This window comes from Astatotilapia calliptera, chromosome 19, assembly GCF_964374335.1.
Source record: "Astatotilapia calliptera chromosome 19, fAstCal68.1, whole genome shotgun sequence".
Taxonomy (NCBI): domain Eukaryota; kingdom Metazoa; phylum Chordata; class Actinopteri; order Cichliformes; family Cichlidae; genus Astatotilapia; species Astatotilapia calliptera.
In genome coordinates, this window is record NC_137440.1 from 17,676,032 (window position 1) to 17,695,530 (window position 19,499).

Genomic DNA, 19,499 nt, shown 5'->3' on the forward strand with positions numbered 1-19,499 from the left:
GAATTTGAATTTGAATATCTTAGACAATGATCACCAAAACCTTTTGTCAGACCAATTTGGCAGTTAACTGACTGAATGAGTCATTTAAAAAACAAAAAAGATAACCCAACTTATTACAGTTGTATTCTGAATTTGGATTTTAATTCAGTTTTTGGTGCTGTTTTGGTTTTATTTTCTTTTTTTTATAATATAAATAGAGCTACTTACCCGGGCAAAAATGTAAGAAGTTCAGCATAAAATATACAATACATGATTTACATGAGCCCTTGTAAAAACAATAAAGAAACCATATAATTTGTTTTGAAAGGACGAGACGTGGTGTATTTTGGATTTAATCCATGAAAATGTTAGGATACTCAGGCTTCTGTCTCCTTAGAATAACTCCTCAAAAAAAGCTCCTTTCCTGCCGATAATTGTTTTTGGTGATATCATTTTTACAGAGTGGTGATTCAGTCTACTGTGAATCTCTTTTTTCCTTTACAACTGCAAAGTTTCTTACTTAGTTAGGCATTAGTGACTGCTCACAGGAAAAAGCACTGTTACATTTTTATCCATAAAGCAATGCTGGATAAGTTAGCAGTCTAACATGCTTTTTATTCCAGGTTATGATATATAAGGGAAAACAGCATTTTTTTTATTACTCACCTTGCACATGCAATATTTTTCATAAAAATCTAAGCTTGGATTTGAACCTTGGATTATGGTTACTTGTGTTGTTAAATTTAAAAGAATCATAATAAATGTATTGAAGAGGGCATATTGTGTATTTAAGAGTATCTCTTGTGGCAGGTTTTAGACCATCATGTTGTATATCTTGTATCTTACATTATATTTGTTACGCTTCTAATATGTTTTGAATTTGTATGGTTTCTACCTTGGCCACTTCACCCTTATGAAAGCAATTTGATCTAAATAGCCTAAAAATGGAAGCTAAAATAAAAAATAATAACAATACCTCAGTGAGCTGTAGGGGGCACTGTATGGCTTTGACAATGGGTTCAAAACCTGAACCGCTCTGCACCTCTTCTCTGTGCGCTGCAGATTGCAGCCAATCAAACACAACCTTTTACTGCCTAACAACATGCACAGCCTGATGGATGCATTTGAAACTAAACACTGCAGAAATCTGCCTTACATTTGGGTGTTTATATGGCAGAAGCAAAAAGAAAAGGAGCGTGTGTGTGCGTGTGCGCCTCTGCTGTCTGTCAGTTAATTGTACTGCCACCCAAACACTGGCTGTTCAAGACAACTGGATTTCTAACTTCAAAGTCATGCATATCACTTTGAAGGGCTGCAAATGTATTCCCCTATCCACATTCTGATCTCCATCCAAAAAAGCCCCACCACACACACACGCGCACACACACACACTCCCTGCCACCAAAAACAGGCCATTTCCCATTAGCTTATTAGAGCCTTAATTGACATCTCCTGCCCTTCAAAGCAGAAAGTCACTGCTTGAATTGCTAATGAGCAACCAAAAAGTGCCTTTCCTTTCCCAAAAAAACTCGCAGTAGGAGAAGGCATGTGTTTCTGATAAGTGTGGACAGTCAAGCGACAACTTTGTGCAAAGCTGCTATGAAACTTTTTCTGCAGCTCATATTTTGTTTGTTGTTTATTCAGAGCTTCAGTCGTTGGCATGCAGGTGACAGTCATGACAGTTATTGCTCCCCTCACCTGTCAGTCATATATGTTTTTCACATAAAAATATAAAAGACGCAGCATGACACAAACTGTTGCGCGATCTCCACACTTCTTCACGCTGAGAGGAAGACATTTAGTTGGCTGGAGCCCACTGAGACTTTTGCCATCACAGCTGATTTATATGCCTTTTGAGATTGTGTCATTTGCTTGCAAAGGTTCTGGTAAAAGAGGATGACAAATTGTTTCAAACTAACCCATTGTGCTGCAGTTGATGACTAATGATTGTGGGAATGGATCCTACTTGGCTCAACAAATTTCACCACGTACGAGGATGATGCAACGCTGACATTTTAGCAAGCAGGAATTATACCAGATCATCTGCACAGTTTGACTTGAATTTACCATCAGATGGTCCCACCTTTTAGACCAGAAATTAAGTGGACATACTCTGATTTTCTTTATTTTTGGTCACATATGTATTATTACAGTGATGAATGTTCCTAATAAACATGAGCATACTGTATGTACATGTGAACCTAGGATTCAGAATGCTTTAAAAGCCTTCATTTGTTTGTAAAATGATGCCAATTAGAGGAAGGGATAAATAGCGATTTTGATTTGTGGAAACTCATAATTTGGTTGACCATCAAGTTTGTAATGCATAATTCAGGCTAATACATGCATCCATAATTTCTGTCTGCTTCTCTATGATCCAAGTTGTATGAAACTAAGTCATCATAAACATTATTAATCTATTTACTACACACATTTCAACCAATCTGTCATTTGTGTTTGCAGGTCTATACGACACAGCAGGATTTGGTCCTCTCCATGGAACTTCAGGGTTTAACCCAGAGTTTTCTCTGCTATGCAGGTGGTTCACATCGCCATGGTAACTTACACTGCAGACCTAACCTACTCAAGGGCAGATTGTGTTCGAGGTAAAAGACTGACAAGCATGTAATCACTGCCTACTGAATAATTCAGAATACTGCAAAATAGAGTCACTACTCCTGGAAGATCACCCGGACTTCAGTGAGTGCATATTAAGAGATTAAATCAAGTTTTTGTCCTTCAAAAAGAGCATCAGTAGGAAATATAGATTCACTTTAGCATTAACTTACACAGTTGACATTTTTTCCAACTTTTCTTTTGTCGTCAAGTGCTCACACGTTCATAGAGCATTTTTATTTCCATACTTTTCTCCTTTCTCACACTCTCTCACGCGGCACACTCTGCTGCTTTGTCTGCAGCAGCTTTGTTGCTTTCAGTACAATATGTTTAATCTCGTCATATTTTTCAGCATTTTAGTTTCCTTTCTGTTGTAAAACCAGAGGCAGACCTGAGGTGGACCCTATGTTCACTTATTGAGGTGGTAAAATTTAGCTTTTTATGATCGCTTAACCTGATTGGTTCGAGTAAGTGAAGCCAGATAAGCAAAAGATATTCTGGGTATGCTGAACCTGCTTCACAGCACAGGGCCCAGTTAGATGCTCTCTTTTCTAGCTGATCTTATTGCTTCACCCCTACAGCATTTTTTACTGCAAACACAAATGAAAGAGAATGACTTTAAAACTCATCAGAATATATAATGATGAGACAAAGCATTCGTGTGAGACTCTTTGGATGTGCCAGGGAGTTTTTAATTTTGATAAAGCTGGAAAGATATTCATCAATTACGAATCATTGTAAAAGCACAAATGACACTTCTTGCCACACATTGTCTCATTTAAATTAGAGAAGTTCCAACCGATTTTTCATGAAAACAGGCCGTCCTCTGTGCTGAAGAAAATGCAAGAGATGCTACAAGAATATTGCGTTTACACAATCTAGCGCCTCCATAAGACTTTATACATCACCGGTCTCTTGTTGGTTATTGTACATGACTTAGATTTGGAATATAAAGGCCTTTGAATTCTCTAAGGAAGCACCATACAATAAATAAGGATTATTTTAACTGTGAATCATTCAAAGCTGGACTTGTAAAGTCCAAGATTTAAAAAAAACATCTACTTACAAATAACAGTAACATAAAACGTGCGCTTTAATCATTTGTATATCTTAGACTAATAGATTCGCTTTTTATGTACCAACTGACAAGCTAAAAATCAAGAGCTAAACAAACTGAGGTATGATAACCATTGTTTACTGAACATTTGTTTTTATCTTGTTTATTTCCTTGTTTTTAATTTATTACTTTTACTGGTCTTTTCAAAAATTGTAGTTACAAAAATGCTGGGAAAGGGTAGGCGTACAAAACTAAAACATCAGCCTACAACTTTTTGCTCAATAATTTAAATTATTTCCATTTAATTCAGTTCTCTGCTGTCTATTTTTTTTTTTTAAATTTTGATTCACTTAAAAAAAATCATGTGTTTTTAAAAATGCCATGAAAGCTGATGGCAGCATTCTTCAGTCCAATATGAACGTGTTTTGCAATCTAAGAGACGGATTAGAACCTGGAGCCTGCCCTTTATTACTGCCTAATGGCCTGAAAGCCGTTGAGCCAAACACACGCACACTGCTGATGTTTCCTGTAACTCAGGGGGCTTTTAGGACAAATACTGAAAATGCAGCAGCATTGTCTAACTTTAGAACACTTCCTCTATTCCAGTGTAGGAAGACTTTGCAGACCATTTCAGGCTGATGGAAAACACCCCTAAGCCCTTATGCCATATTTTCCATCAGGCGTGCATGTCAAAATAAAATCCCTGGAGGAAAAGGCTGGCTGCAGTGGTTAATAATAATAAAGGGAAACAAGCAAAGACAATTGACTGTTTTCTGAGGTGCATCCTCTGAGTTACTGTTGCTAAGCCTGAGCTTTTACAGTTTACACTGATAATGGTGGCAGATTTACAGCTTCAAAACAAATTTATATAAACAGTTATATGCATTTAAATATGCACAATCTGTAGCAAACCTGGGTCTTGGTTTCCATTTGTTGATGGAGTAGCACTGACGTTTGAACAGGCTGCAGGCAGATTAACCGTGGAAAACAGGAATGCAATGGATGAAACACAATCTTGAAATCTTTGGCTATAATCTGATACAACTCAGTTTTTCAGACTTTGTCTGCAATCATAATCAGACTGCACTAAAAGACTTGCATGCAGAACAGGAAGTCTTGTTTTCAAAGTCTTTGTTTTGTCTTGGCTTTTTATACGAGACCATTGCTGTGACCCACCAATACTGGCTGTTGCCCTCAGAAGTTATTTACGTTATGCTGTCATGAAATCAGCTTGAAGTCTGCCCAGAAGGCAAATGTGAAGCTGATACACCGACATCTGCCCAAAGTCCACACTCATTATCTGATGACGAAATCTATGTCATCCAAAGCAGACTTATGGGCAAGAAAGCCAAAACTCACCTTAGCATATCATTCTGAAGTCTGAAGTGCTTCACTCTTCACAATGATATTACCTTTCCATCTGTTTACCTGATTATTTGACCTGTTGCCCTTGTTTAATATGAACATATAAATTAGGTTGACAGCACCCACTTGACTGACTCAGAACAATGGGAAAGTCCAATAAACTGAAGATTTAAGAAAGTAAGTTGTAGATTTACACAAGTTGGGAATGTCTCTTGTAGCTGTTTCTATTCAACCGCAGATTTCAAGGTCATCAGTTCAACCAAGTTTCATAAGTACAAGTTACAGATGTGTCACCACTTTGCCAAAGTCTAGAACACACCCAAATTGTTACATTTAGGTGAGAGGAAATTGGTTAGGATGTTCAGGAACAACCCAGAAACCACCACAGCTTAAGCCTGCCATGAACTGGAAACTGCTGAAACACCAGCATTACTGTCCACAGTGAAACAAGTTGATTAAGCAGGCTAACATTAAGCTTCTGGAATGGTCTTCCTAAAGCCATATATATTTATTGATTGTGTACTGTGCCTAAATGCTGGATCCATGCCAGGAAACCAACCAATTTGCATGATCAGTTCTGCCAAGAAGAGTGGTCAGATATCCAGCCAGAATTAAACCAGAAGCTTGTTGATAGCTATCAAAAAATAAATTATATTCTAACCATGTGAGCCTGTATATATATTTTTATACTTGGTTTTTTTTTCAGGCATTAAAGGGTATGCTCCTTATTAATTCCACCCTGGAAAAGTTCAAAGAAATCATCAAAAGACCAAAATTACAATGACGTTCATCCATGAGATGCACTTACATAAACCTCTGACCACAATTCTAACTAATAAGCAAAGCCACATCGGGACTTGACACAAATTTGACAAAGTCTGCTGAACATTTTTGAAATTAGTTTCCTAACATGGTAATGTGCTGTTTCCTGTTGGGTCCACCTGAGGAAGCAGAGGCGTTTCCTGCACCCAGATTTAGCCTTCTCATAAAATTTTAAGATGATTTATAATCATTGTCAGTGGAACAACTTGTTTCACATGCTATCATCGATTTACCAGATTTAAAGTTAAATAATGGACTAAATCTACTTACCTCACCAAGTCAGTCATACAGGAGCCAACCACCACAATATCAAAGACCTTCTCAGTCATGATCTGATGATTAAAAGCCACACAAACACATACGGTTGTATTATTACAACAGGAACAATTGCCCTTTCTCAATTTAAATTAACTGTTCAATGAATTTCACAACATTCAAAAAACAGACAGAAGGACTTTAGCCGCAGCTTGATGGGGGCATTTCAGGCAAAATATGTAAACTAGTTTCTCAACAGCCTCCAAACAAAAATCACTTGATTTTATTTATCTCTCACATTAGCATGAGCTTGAGTGAAACAAGGAAGAAGGTAAAAATAGAGCATTCATGGCTGGCTGAGTTGGACAAATTCCAGTCTTACTGGGGGTGGGGTGGCGACAGTTTCAATGCTACACCATGTGAATGCACCGCAGCACAGCAAAGTCTTTAATTAATTCAATCCTCTGCTTGTATCGGAGCTAATGCTAGTGTGTTAATCTCTTCAAATCTCTTCCTAGGCAGTGGAAGACTTGGAAAGCTTGGCCGCTGGCTGTAGGATGGCTCAATTCTCTCTCCCACATCTTGCAGAATAGTGTCTTCTCTCTGCAGGCATCAAGAACTTCACTACAGTGAAGAACTGCATTGTCTGACCACTTGAATTAGCAGGGAACCCCTTTCAAAATTCTCACTTACTAGTTAAACTTGAGCTGAGCTATGATGCTCAGCAGACCAATGTGAGAAACTTCATTTATATTAAGCGTTTGCTATAAAAAGGTGTTGCAAAATGTGTTAAAAAAAACAAGCACATTAAGGAAAGGGCATGTTAAACACTACAAACAGTGTAATTAAAGTCGCATGCACAATGTGATACAATTTTAGACCTGCAGTTTTTAAATTTTTTTTATGAGTGATACTTTAGCGTGTAGCCAGCATGTGATTGAGGTTCACACATATTAAACACTTTTTTAAAAATAATATGATGCATGCTGTTTTAAGCGCAGACTGTGTTTGAAAGAAGGATGCAGATTGTTATTTTTCTGGAAGCAGTGTTAGCATTTTTGCAGCCACCATGTTGGTTTATTGCATCTTGGAATGACAATATGTGGACAAGAAGGTGGGATACAAAGCAATATGCTGATGCTTGCTAGCTTGGTTTACAAACTGCATCTACAGATGCAGACAAATGCTAATTTGTCGAATGGTCAAATGCTAATAAGTAACATCCAAATAAAATCCTAGAACTTCATTTACCAAAACAAGAGAATAGACCAGGGGTCAGCAACATTTAACACCCAAAGAGCCATTTGGACCCGGTTTCCACGCAAAAGAAAACACTGGGAGCCGCAAATACATTTTGACATCTAAAATGAAGATAACACTGTATATATTGTTTTTTTACCTTATGCTTTGTGTGAACAACTAAAGTGTGTTGCTTATGAAATCCATGAAATGTTACAGAGAAAATTATTTATGTAATTAACACATTTTGAACTCTTAAAGAAATATAAGAAAAGGAAAGACACCCAGCTGAACTAAAATGATCCATGTAGCAAACAAAAACTGTTGTGAGCCGCCACCCTTATATCGCCTTTGGGCTTTTGGAGCCTTGACCTGACTTTTAAAAAATAATTGGAAAAAAAGCACTATGCTGCAAAAAAATGAAAAATATATATTTGCAAAATTCTGCCTAAATATGTATTTTACCTGGTTAATGTGTGTAGCGGGGCGTGGTCTGCAGCGCCGCTGCAGGGGAGGCGGACGCACCTGAGCGACACCCGCAATCACGCCTCGCCACCTTAACGTCTGTGCTATCTATGCTGTTGTGTTGTAGGGCTGTGAGCTGAAAAGCTACAGCCGGCTGTATGCCTGCAGCAACCGTGTGTGAAAAGTGGTCAATAAAGAGATGCTGAAAAGCATGTTGATGGAAACATCATCGGTTCTACCGTGATATCTTTATAATGGGACTTCTGCTCCTGAACCTCTGCGCACAGCGTCTGCAAATCGGGGCTGTACAAAGTCACTTACATCTTTACCCAGGACTGTACGCTGTCATCTGTGAGGCGTGAGCGGTGTATGTTTTTAACATAGTTCACGGTGGTGACATAATGTGGATCCGAAGGTCCATAATTGGCCTACCTGAGGCTGAAAGTCTTGATATATGCACGGCGTTTCGGCGGGTACACCGGCTTCCGCGAGTGTGACGCTTATTTAGAGCGATGAAAAAATAATAGAATATAATTTTATTTTTATATTTCAATATCACAATAATCTTCCAATTTAGAACTACAAGTTAAAAAATAACTAACATAAATAAAATACACTTCAGCTAAATACTTCTAATTTATTTTCCCAAACCACACGGAGCCGCACTATAAGGACTAAAGAGCAACATGCGGCTCCGGAGCCGCATGTTGCCGACCCCTGGAATAGACCATCTGCTGGTAAAAATAGCCACACAATAAATCATGTTACTGTAATTATTTTTCAGATAATTATAAATAAAATACTCAAAAAGGCACCAGCAGTCCCAAGCATGGTCTAGAGATCCCTAACTGTTCGTGACAATTAGCTAAGGTGAAAACCTAGAAGACAGTTAGGTCTCAGTCACACAGGTCTTGAGGCTAATCAGCAACAATCTGGCAAAAATGGGACACAGGGGAAAAATGCACGTTCCAGTTACTGGAGTTTGCTGGTAGTCACTAGTTTGAAATTGGTTGGAAAGAGGTAAAAAGTGTAGATTCAAAAACATCTTTGATTGCTTTGGTCACTATGAGGTTGCACAACAGACACCGACATGCCTGCAAACTCTTGTAAAATACTTGCCAAGTGGTAGTGGAACTGTGGAAAGTATAACACAGAATGGTCAGTATTCACCTTCAAAATAAAACCTGCACATTTTGTACACTTCAGAGAGTAAATGGCAATATTTGCAGAAAGGTCTGCACCTTGCATGCAAACTATGGGTGACTTAGACAATCTGCTAACAACCAAAGCAATCACAACAAGTGCTCCTCTTTTGTAACCGATGTCATTTGGCATATGCCAACAACCTCCAGGGACCACTAGGCAAACAGTTGAGTAATACACATTTTCTCTAGAAACTGGTGGTTGCTGACTGGTCTAGGCCTGTGTGACTGGGGCCTTAGCAGATACAGCCACCTCTCAGTGACAGCACCCTCAATTTTAAGCTTTACCAAAATCTGAGCAGTTGAGTTATAAAAAAAATCACTCTACGTACAGCTGCCATGAAGAAGGAAATTAGCTATAGAGATAACGACTGCTTTTTGTAGTAGGCTATAAATTTGTTATTTCTCTTTTAAAATTGCATATGTGAGTCTATGGAGATTAACTAAGTTTTAAAATCAGCTTCCAGTAACCATTAGAAGAAACTTCAGCTTTTGGTGTTTCTGTGTTGGCTTCAGTTTTCAGCTATGGAGGACGATGCTTTGTGTTTTGTGGGTAATATTCCATTTTTTGCTAGTAAATAGTTTAGAAATCCAAGCTAATATAAGAGATAAAACTGAAAGTTCTGTCTGTTTTGCTATATTATTAACACACTACATGAACCTATAGATGATTAAAGGTATAATATTGCACTCTTGTCTTGTAACTGTGTGTCAGGTTGCATAAAATGATACAAAGTCTGCACTTTGTTAACTCTGGTTTTAGACTGAACTGCAAACAAAATCCCAAAGAAAAAACTTTTGGATCAACTGTAAAAACCCTTGTGAGCCTGCATTCTTCCCAGTGTCTGGCTTAACTGGAAACTATTTTTATGGCAATGATATGACCATATCTGTATAACAAATGTTCAGATACGTTCAGATTATAGACACTTTTTCCAGCTCTACCCACACACAAACGCTAGCTGCATTTGTTTTATTTCAATTCCCGGTGTCATAACCTCCTAACCACTTAAGTTAGACCAACTTCAAGCTGAGAGTTGAACTAGTAAACAATTTCACCAGAGTACTTTGGCTCAACATATTTCTTGGGGGGGGGGGGGGGCTGTTTTTTCTGGATGCTTTGAGACTGACTGTGAATCACTCCCAGGAAGGTGGAAATTCCCAGTGGTGAATCAGACAAAACTGCCCTCATACGGTCTCGCCCGGTGCACTGATATAATTTCTATGCCTTTGTGATCACCTTTCATTTTTATTTTGCAAGTTAGGGTTGTTCTGTTTGCACAAGAAATGACATATTTCAGGTCTTTCACATGTTCACTCCATGCTAAATACACTCTCAGAAACCAAAAACCTTTACTGCACTTTTAGTGTTACAACAGCTTGTCACTAAAGCTAAAATAAAGGGCTGTACCCTTGAAGAGAGGTACTTATTAGCCAACCTTGAACCTTAGTATTAATATTTGTAGATCTTTTTTGTTGAGGCTTCTATATAATATAATGACCTGCTAATCTGAATGCTTTTCTTCTTTTTTTTTTTTTATTTAGCTAGCAGTAGTTGGAACTTGGTTGGAGTCACTGTTGGAGCTTGATGGTAAATTAATAGTCATGCATGGATCAATGCAGATTTGGAAAGGGGCCAGGATGACCCACCATATGTGGTGTCATTTCTACTGCGGCAGGAGTGCTGGCATTGAATTTCCATTTTTATTTTAGTGCTGTTTGCAAAACAGACCATTTAAAGTTGCCCTGCTAAAAATCAGTAAGTGGAGGGCAAAAAAAAAAATGCAGGAACAGCGAGCTCCTATTGTGATAGGCTAGAAATTCCTCCAATCCATCCCCAGCAAATTACACCAGGTTATACAGTTTTGGTCAAAAGTTCATGGTTCATGAGCATGGATATCATGGTAACTTTATGAAGATCTCAGAAGTCTGTGAAGCTCTAAGAAGAAGAATTGTAAATTTACACGAGTTGGAAAGGTCTCTTGGAGCCAAAAATGAAGCCTTGAGGATTATCTTTAAATTATGCCAGAAGCTTGTTGATGGCTACCAAAAGCATTTGGTTGAGGTGCAACTTGCTAAAGCATATTTAACCAAATATTAGTGGGGGTGTATGTAGTGTATTTTTTACCATATCGTTCAAGCTCGAGATAAAGGTCAACTTCAAAGACAATAATCAACCAATATATCAAATGACTAATATTATCAGCCAATGGTAGCCTGTTACATATATAGAAGTATTGCAGTCGGCTTTGTTTAATAAGCAACAAAACAAACATTTTCTTTAAAAACTGTAATTCAGAGTAGGTCTGCTTGTTTGTTGCGGAGAACACGCACAATGGTGTTGTAAGTGGATTGTGAAATACACTGCTGGAAATGTATTAAAAAAGATTGACTGTGTTTGATTATACTTTGCACTGATCCAATATTTAAATTGCATATCAGTGACAATAAGATGGACTATGACTGATCCACTTAATTGAGTTCTATATTGTTCTGTGTTTAATTCACCATCTGATGGAAGCAGTGCACTGATAACTGGTGGGAAGACTAACATAGGATGGAGGAAGATGACAACAAAGCCTCAGCAGCTTGGAAGCATTGGACTCTACCTACATCAACATTTTTCATTTTGATATTTGCAAAAGCTTTTAGTTTAACCACAAACTGTGGTCAAGAGAGCAGAAATTACTAAAAACTTCCAAGAATATTTTCTTAGCTTACTCGCTGTCACTGTTGTTATCTTCTGTTGTTGTTTGGAAGCTTTTACTGCACTTACAGTAACACCGGTGACGTTTTGTTTCACTCCATTAATATATTTTCACATCGCACGTTTCTTGTCAGCCCAATGTGTGTGTAAGGAGCAGTCGAAGGAGGTGGACTCAGTGAAACTGTGAGACCAGGAAAGGATAAACTAGAGTACATTGAATATAAATGACAGCAGTCTGAAGAAATAGTTCTCACAATGAACTGATAGGAGACTAGATATGAATATTTTAATTATTTTTATCCTGCTGTAATGTATTATCTTTGGTACATTTCTTACATTTTATTTTATAAAGTTAGGAAATCAGTGTGTACTTGCATATAAAAAAAGGATAATTTCCAGCGTCAGTCAAAGTGATGATTACTCAGTGGAACATCTCTGACTTGATCAGTGTCTAAAACCTTGTTAGACATCTCAGGACATCTTTTAATGGTTCCCTGAATTATTAATATTAATATTATTGTTACTGTAATCCTGTTCTTTGTAACTAGCTTCCTGCTAAACTGAGATCAATTATATCTGTGTCTACACTGAAAAACATACTTAAAACTTTTTTATTCTTGTAGGTTTGCACTTGACAGCTGTGTCTGTGTGTGTATATGCGCACATGTGTGTTAACTAGTATTTTATTTTGTTGTTTTTATCCCCTCAAGACATTGTCGACTTACATAGTTTTTAGCTTTTATGGTAAATATATTGAGTTTATGTGTAATGAAATTTGCTATATTAAAAAAAGCAGAAATCATTTTTATTTTAACAATGGTATCGCTGCCTTAAGTCAAAGTATCTGCATCGGACTGAAACTGGAACAAGCTGAATCCATCCCTATACGTTTAGCAAAACTTGCTCAAGAACTGCTGGAGGAACACAAAAGGCTCTGAAGGGCTTGACAAAATCTGCAGCTCCCACGATCCAGAACTGAAAACCCTACAATCTGTTCGCAAGTCTCAATCTCAAAAACTGTAGGAGCCCTCCAGAGATCCTATATCTAGGCCTCGGTGATGATGGCAGTTGTAATGGTGGTGGAGAGGGAAGATAATTTTTAGGTAGGTGATTTTAATAGTTGTAGCTGATCCAAGTATATCATGAATAATGGTTTAAAACTGGTATCAAATTCAATGATCCAGTATAACTCAAGCTTAGGAAAATAACTAAAAGAACCATTAAGTCAACCTTAATCTTTTAAAAGCTCAGTATCATAAAATCTTTTCTTTTATGGTAATTTATTCACATATTAGAAATGTACGTACTTTACTGTACTTACTTGTTAATTGTTCTCTTTATCCATTTTAGCATATGGTAATGTCGTGTACAAGCCCAAATATCTTGTATTATTGGTGTACTGTAAACTCTTAGTACATGTCATTACATATGCAGCCAAATACTCTGACACCTCAAGTATTTGAGGAATAAACCGATCAAAAAACTAAAAGATCATGACCCGGATCAATTAGACAACCTCCAAAGTAAAATGAAGTGTGTTAAATTACCTGGAATTCAAATAATCTCCTGCGGATTGTAAAACTGAATACCCACTACTTGAAGTCCAAGGTCAAAGTGCACGGTGACAGGTCCCTGGCGTTATCGCTATTGCCAGATCAACCACTGTCATTTTATTAATGAATAAACGTTTAGATTTATTTGACAGTGTTAAGATATAAAAATACCAAACAAAACCGCGCCATAGGTAATATATCACGAGGAAATTCGGCTCCTGCAAGAGAATGAAAGTAAATTTACCCACAGGCATTATGAGAGGCACCTAACTGTGGGGCTATCACAAGGACCCAATAACAATATGAACCGGGGAAATTGATCAGAGTATGAAGTAAACATTGGACTTTACCCTGAAATTTAAAGACTTCTATCTCTCTCAGGTACTCACACACCCGCCGCAGGCTGTATTGAAATGGACGGAAATGGGCAGGGGAGGTTTTGAGGACGCTATACGTTTAAATCGTGTTAATTTGACGCATAAGTATGAGCTAAGCTAACAGTGGCTAACGATGCCAAACCTATGAGCATCTGAATTACAAACTGTGGCATAAACACTAATTTACCCTTAACGCATTCAATGTATCACCAAATTAGAACGTTAAAATGTTACAACATTATATGTAATATGTGTTTTCCATGTGTGCTTATAGTGCGAAAGGAAGCTTCCAGTGTTGCAACTAAACCAGCTTCCTTCTAATGTTTTTATATTAACACTAAACTTTTAAGAAATGTTTTGTGGATATTGTGTTACTGTGCTTTATTCTTCTCTTAAAATCTGTATTTTTCAGAAAAAGTTGGATAGAAAGGTAGCAATTTTAAAACAGGAAGGGGAAAACATTTCTATAATACCAGGAAATGATAGCTGAAAAGTAAAGCCAGCGATATTGCATTTTTGGAAAGCTATAGGGAGTGAAAAAAACTTTCGATATATGTATTTATTGCCTTTGACTTATATGGAAAGGGGGAAATAGTTTTTTTTTTAAAATTATGATGAAAAAATGCATATTTAATCATAGTTAAAGTTTGTAGTTTAAAAAGGATAATAATGAAACAATTGTCTTTATTTATACTACTTCGTTGATTACAAGGCTCAATTTTACTTTGTAGATGTTTTCGATTTGTTACAAAATGTCCCAGATAAATCAGGGTCTGTTGCCACTGTAACTGTTCTTTAATGTTTTTCAAAAATTAGTTCCCTTGAAGAAAATGAGAGAAAGAGAAAGACAAATGAAGGACAGTTGGTAATCGGGAAGTGCAGAGAAATAATAAGGAGGAAGTAAGGTTAGCTATGAAAAGAATGAAGTGTTGAAAGTGGCTAGTCTAGATGACATACCTGTGGAGGTATGGCTATATCTGTGAGTGAGGGCAGTGGACTTGTTAACCAGATGGCTGAACACAGTCTTGGATGGTGAGAGACATCTGAGTATACTGGTACAGAACAAGGGTATTGTGCAGATCTGTAGCAACTACAGAGGCATAAAGCCAATGTCTCTGTAGCTTCATACCATGAAGCTATGGGAAAGTGTTGTTAAACCTAGGTTAAGAAGAAAGGTGGTAATCAGTGAGTAGCACTATGGCTTTATGGGGAGAAAGCGCAGATGTAGAAGATCAGAAGGAGATTCACTGTGTTTCACTGGATCTAAAGAAAAGTAGGGAGCAGGTTGAAGAGACTGGATGAGGTTTGGCTGACCTAAGGTTAATCGTTGAAAAACAAATTCGGACCTATGTTTTGTTAGAATTCTAACAGGGTAAAACAACTGGCAGCAGATCGATACCAAATACTAATATTTAATCTTTCTACTGTGTTAATTAGCTTTTTAATAAAATAATTCAAAGCATTTCTATACTGTTATCGTGTCTCTACAGACTGCTCACAGTGGGTAAAATGAACAATATGTCCCCTGAAGTCGCACTGCACCGGATCTCACCTGAGCTGCGTCCCCTGCTGTGCAGTGTGGTGAGGAATGGCCGTGTGGGGCTTGATTCCACAAACTGCCTCCGTGTCACAGATCTCAAAACTGGGTGAGGACTAATCACATGTTACACAAATGATGTCTGTAAGAAAAAAGGAGCTAAATGACAAATATTGTTACAGTACTGTACAAAGGTTTTGGACCAACCCACAAGGTTTTTGCAAAGATTTTTTCGCCACTATACTTTTTTTAATATGTTGCTCATAAAATGGGAAATGGTTGCAGTGATCTATTAAAGCATCTGCAAGCATACATGGAAATACAGTCTATAAGGGGGGAAACTGTCTGTGATGTTCTAATGAGTTTGAAAGTCAATATTTGGTATGACCAGCTCTATTCTGAAATCTCTTGGGCAAGCTTTCTCGTAATTTCTGTAAGCAGTTCCCAAGAATAGTTATCTGGGCTTCTTAAAAGACATTCAAGGCTCTTCTCTGGATGTTGGCTACCTTTTGTTTTCTGTCAAGATGATCCAGCACTGCTTCAACAATGTTGAGGTCTGAGCTCTTGGGTTGCCAATCCATGACTGAGCTTTCCATTTTCCAGGTGTGCTTATCCTGCCTTGGCAGTGTGTTAAATATCATTGCCAGGATCAAATTTGGATACATTACACCATAGGACCTGTTGTCAGTAATATTCAGTTCAGCTTTTGTGTAATTTGGCATACCTCAGCATTTTCTCACTGTTTGCCTTGCTTTTGAACTTATTCTTTACAACCACCCTTCCACTGAGACCAGATACTGTTCAACTTTGGAAGATCTTCAGAAAGCTTGGAGAACTAAGTGAACATTGATTATTTCATGGGAATGCACAGGGTCCATTTTAGGCCCGGTGAGCCAAAAAGAGTGCCTAAGATTCTTTGTTTTGTGTCACAAACAGCCCCAAATCCAAAGAGATTTGCTTTACTAAAAGAAAAGTATTAAATACTGTTTTGTGGAGTTTTCACTGCAGAATAATTGTCTGCTTAACTTATACTAATGAGTTTTTAATACTAGACTTAAGATAATATGTAATTTCAGAATTGTTCTGTATTCATTTTAATTTGAGATCTGCATGTGCACATATGCACTATATTGGCAAAAGTATATTGCTTGTCTGCCTTCATACGCATATGAACTTGTGTGGCATCCCTTTCCTAATCCATAGTTTTTAATATGATTTCGACCCACCCTTTAGAGCTTCAACTCTTCTGGGAAGGCTTTCCACATGGTTTAGGAGTGTGTTTATGGGAGTTTTTGACCATTCTTCCAGAAGTATATTTGTGAGGTCAGACACTGATGTTGAATGAGATCACCTGGCTCACAGTCTCTGCTCTAATTGATGCCAAAGGTGTTCTATCAGGTTTTGGTCAGGACTGGCAGGTTGATCAAGTTCTTCCCCAACAAACTCGCATGGTTGGATCTTAACAAGGTCCCAAGTAGAGTTTCAACACGCAACAAGAAGAAATGAGAGATTTTTGCTTTTAAGGCATGTGGTCCTAAACTTTTGATTGCCTGTAAAACGGCCTGTTTCATTTTAAGTGTTGTTTTCAATAAATTGCATGCTCAAAAAAATGTTTTGTCTTCCTTCCTTTTCTTCTTGTTGCATATTGAAGCTCTACTTGGAACTTTGTTAAGATCCAACCATGAAAAATATGATTTTTGCCATTTTTCAAGTGGTCTTAAACTTTTGATCAAGACTGTGTAAAAATGTGAATAATGTATGTGTTGTTTCTATAAAGATAAAGTGTCAAAAAAATATCAAACTCTTCCTAAACAGCAATATATTTGTTTTATCTCTATACTGATCCTAAAAAAATCCCTGATGTTAACTGATTACTTGATTTGAATGTCTGTGTTTTCATCTTCCCTCATGTTCAGATGTACATCTCTGACGCCTGGTCCCTGTTGTGATCGCTTTAAACTCCATATTCCCTATGCTGGAGAAACCCTTAAATGTAAGTAAATGATTCACAGTCATATTTGGCATTTTCAGATTAGTCACAAGAGTTCAGGCTCTGCTTCTGACAGTAAGCTGAAAGGTTGTTCTTATTGTTGGGTTTTGATAAATTCATTTTAGGAAAGCAAACATTGCTTTGCCATATTAAGTCATAAAGCAGTAGCAGTGAGATAAAGAACTTGGAGTCAGCTAAGGTTCTTCAGAAGCTTGAAATCTTGCTTAATTTTTGGCCTGTGTGAAAGTGATGAACTAATAGCAAACAAAGTTTTTTTTTAAAGTAAAAAAAGTTTACTTTAAAAAAAAGTAAAGATTATGAAGGTTTCATTACATTCCAAAAAACTGCATTTATGTCAGTACTGCTTTGTTTAGATTTTATGTTATAAAATTAATTAAAGATTGGAGGGGAAACATTTACTTTCATCCAATATGGGTCAGAGTAAGTTCAACGAGATCTGTCTTGACAATGACGCTTTAGTGTTTGCATGCAAGGTTATTATGGTCAAGTAAATTAAACAGAACTTGAAATAGCTGAAATTGTTGTGCTCATAAAAGGTTGACATAGTCATCAACAATATTCCAGTGTGCCGTGGAGCTGGATTCTTGCTCAATTGGTTCTAAGATGTGCCAAAAAACTACACCTATACCATTATATCACCACTACATGCCTGAACTGAATGCAGAATGGACGTTAAAACGTGTTTATGTAAAATTCTGACTTTACCATCTGAATGTTGCAGCAGAAAATAAGACTCATCGGACCAGGCAACATATTTCCAACCTTCTGTTGTACTATTTTGGTGCGCCTGTGTGAATTCTAGCCTCAGTTTGCTGTTCTTAGCAAAAGTGGCACCCGGTGTGGTAGGGCTGCACGATTTTGCATAAAATGAGAATCACGATTTTTTGGCTTAGAATTGAGATCACGATTCTCTCACGATTTTCTTTTCCAGTATAAATATTTATTGCACTTATTAACTGCACATCAACTTCGTAACAGTTGAAACTGAACATAAAAACAATAAATAAACATAAAACAACAAATGTCTCACGTTTTGTTGTTGCTACAAAATGTTGTACTGCTTGAAATTCCGTCTCCACCGTTGCTCGACACTGCATGTATAGAGCAGGTAGTGCAACAATAGTAGTTGCGGGACGGCACTGTGTAGCATTTGTCTAGGGTGTTGATCATTTTCCTAAGTCCCTCGTTTTGCACAGTGTTGATGGGAGCCATATCTTTGGTCAGGTGATAAGTAAAAGCCTCCGTAATTTTTTTGTGCCTGCGGAAGTTCGATGGGTATAGGGAAGCGCTGTATAAGGTTCCCGTTATTGGTGTTTGGGTGGTTGACCGGGACGGATTTTCTCCTGTCACTTTCTCGTCATCCCTGAAGTGCACTCCGTTGTTTTTTCCCTGCTAATTTTAGCATCAGATGGCACAGCTTCTGTATCACGTGGTATAACTGGTGGTGGTCAGAGGGCCCGCTGGCGCCTGTGTCCGGCAGCCTCGCCTCTGTCAGTGCGCCCCAGGGCAGCTGTGGCTACAATGTAGCTTGCTATCGCCAGTGTGTGAATGTGTGTGTGAATGGGTGAATGACTGAATGTAGTGTAAAGCGCTTTGGGGTCCTATGGACTAGAAAAGCGCTATACAAATGCAGGCCATTTACCATTTACCATAAGGCTCCGCCCTTATCATTTGTTGAGCAGGAAGAGTGAGCGCTTGTTTTCATGCAGAGTACGTCCCGGATCAAAATGCAGTACAATCGTTGTCTTTTTTTTTTTTTTAAATCGTTGGCATTTGGAAATGAGATCGCACATAAGTATGAATCGAGATCGCGATTTTTCTAACGATTAATCGTGCAGCCCTACGGTGTGGTCTTCTGCTGCTGTAGCCCATCTGGTTGAAGGTTGACAAGGTGCTCTTGTACTTATTTTGGTTGGAAGAACTGGTTATTTGAGCAGGAACCATGCCATCTTCAAACTCATTCTATGTTTGTAACTTTACCAGGTCTTCTACACCATTTCTGCATGCTTAAATGCATTGAGCTGCCGATATTTATGCTAACAAACAGGTGTACCTAATGAAGTGGCTGGTGTGTTTACTTTTTATTTTAGTCTTTGATCATAATGATTAGATTTGTCAACACAACCAGCCTGAGGAGGCATTAGTGCAGATGTTTGAGACCGGGAACTATGAGTCAGTTGCCTTCACAAATGGATGTTTGTACAGTGATTTTAAAAAAAGACAAAACACAAATTGAAAAAATATAAAAATGTAAAAGTATAGGTTGTGATTCACAGTTAAAGTTCCAATAATCCTCACAATCATCTGCTTCTGC

The 19,499-nt window shown here is 37.7% G+C and overlaps 2 protein-coding genes across 4 annotated transcripts in view; one reads left to right on the top strand and one right to left on the bottom strand.

Annotated features, from left to right (window-relative positions):
• The window catches only part of rbks (ribokinase), a 55,480-nt gene extending 42,129 nt beyond the window's left edge, over window positions 1-13,351 (bottom strand). The window contains exons 1-2 of one of the 3 annotated variants that reach the window (XM_026151225.2): window positions 13,255-13,351; window positions 6,110-6,171 (exon numbers count right to left, since the gene is read on the bottom strand). In XM_026151225.2, the coding sequence (XP_026007010.1) occupies window positions 6,110-6,168 (59 nt within the window). In that variant the 5' untranslated portion in view covers window positions 6,169-6,171; window positions 13,255-13,351. Of the gene's footprint in view, window positions 1-6,109; window positions 6,172-7,798; window positions 7,823-13,028 lie in introns of those variants that run through there. The other 2 variants (XM_026151226.2, XM_080293753.1) reach the window with 2 other exon arrangements.
• Window positions 13,352-13,502: 151 nt separating this feature from the next.
• Window positions 13,503-19,499, top strand: part of babam2 (BRISC and BRCA1 A complex member 2) — a 121,190-nt gene continuing 115,193 nt past the window's right edge. The window contains exons 1-3 of the mRNA XM_026151098.2: window positions 13,503-13,641; window positions 15,128-15,283; window positions 17,091-17,167. Of these exons, the coding sequence (XP_026006883.1) occupies window positions 15,147-15,283; window positions 17,091-17,167 (214 nt within the window). The 5' untranslated portion in view covers window positions 13,503-13,641; window positions 15,128-15,146. The remainder of the gene's footprint in view (window positions 13,642-15,127; window positions 15,284-17,090; window positions 17,168-19,499) is intronic.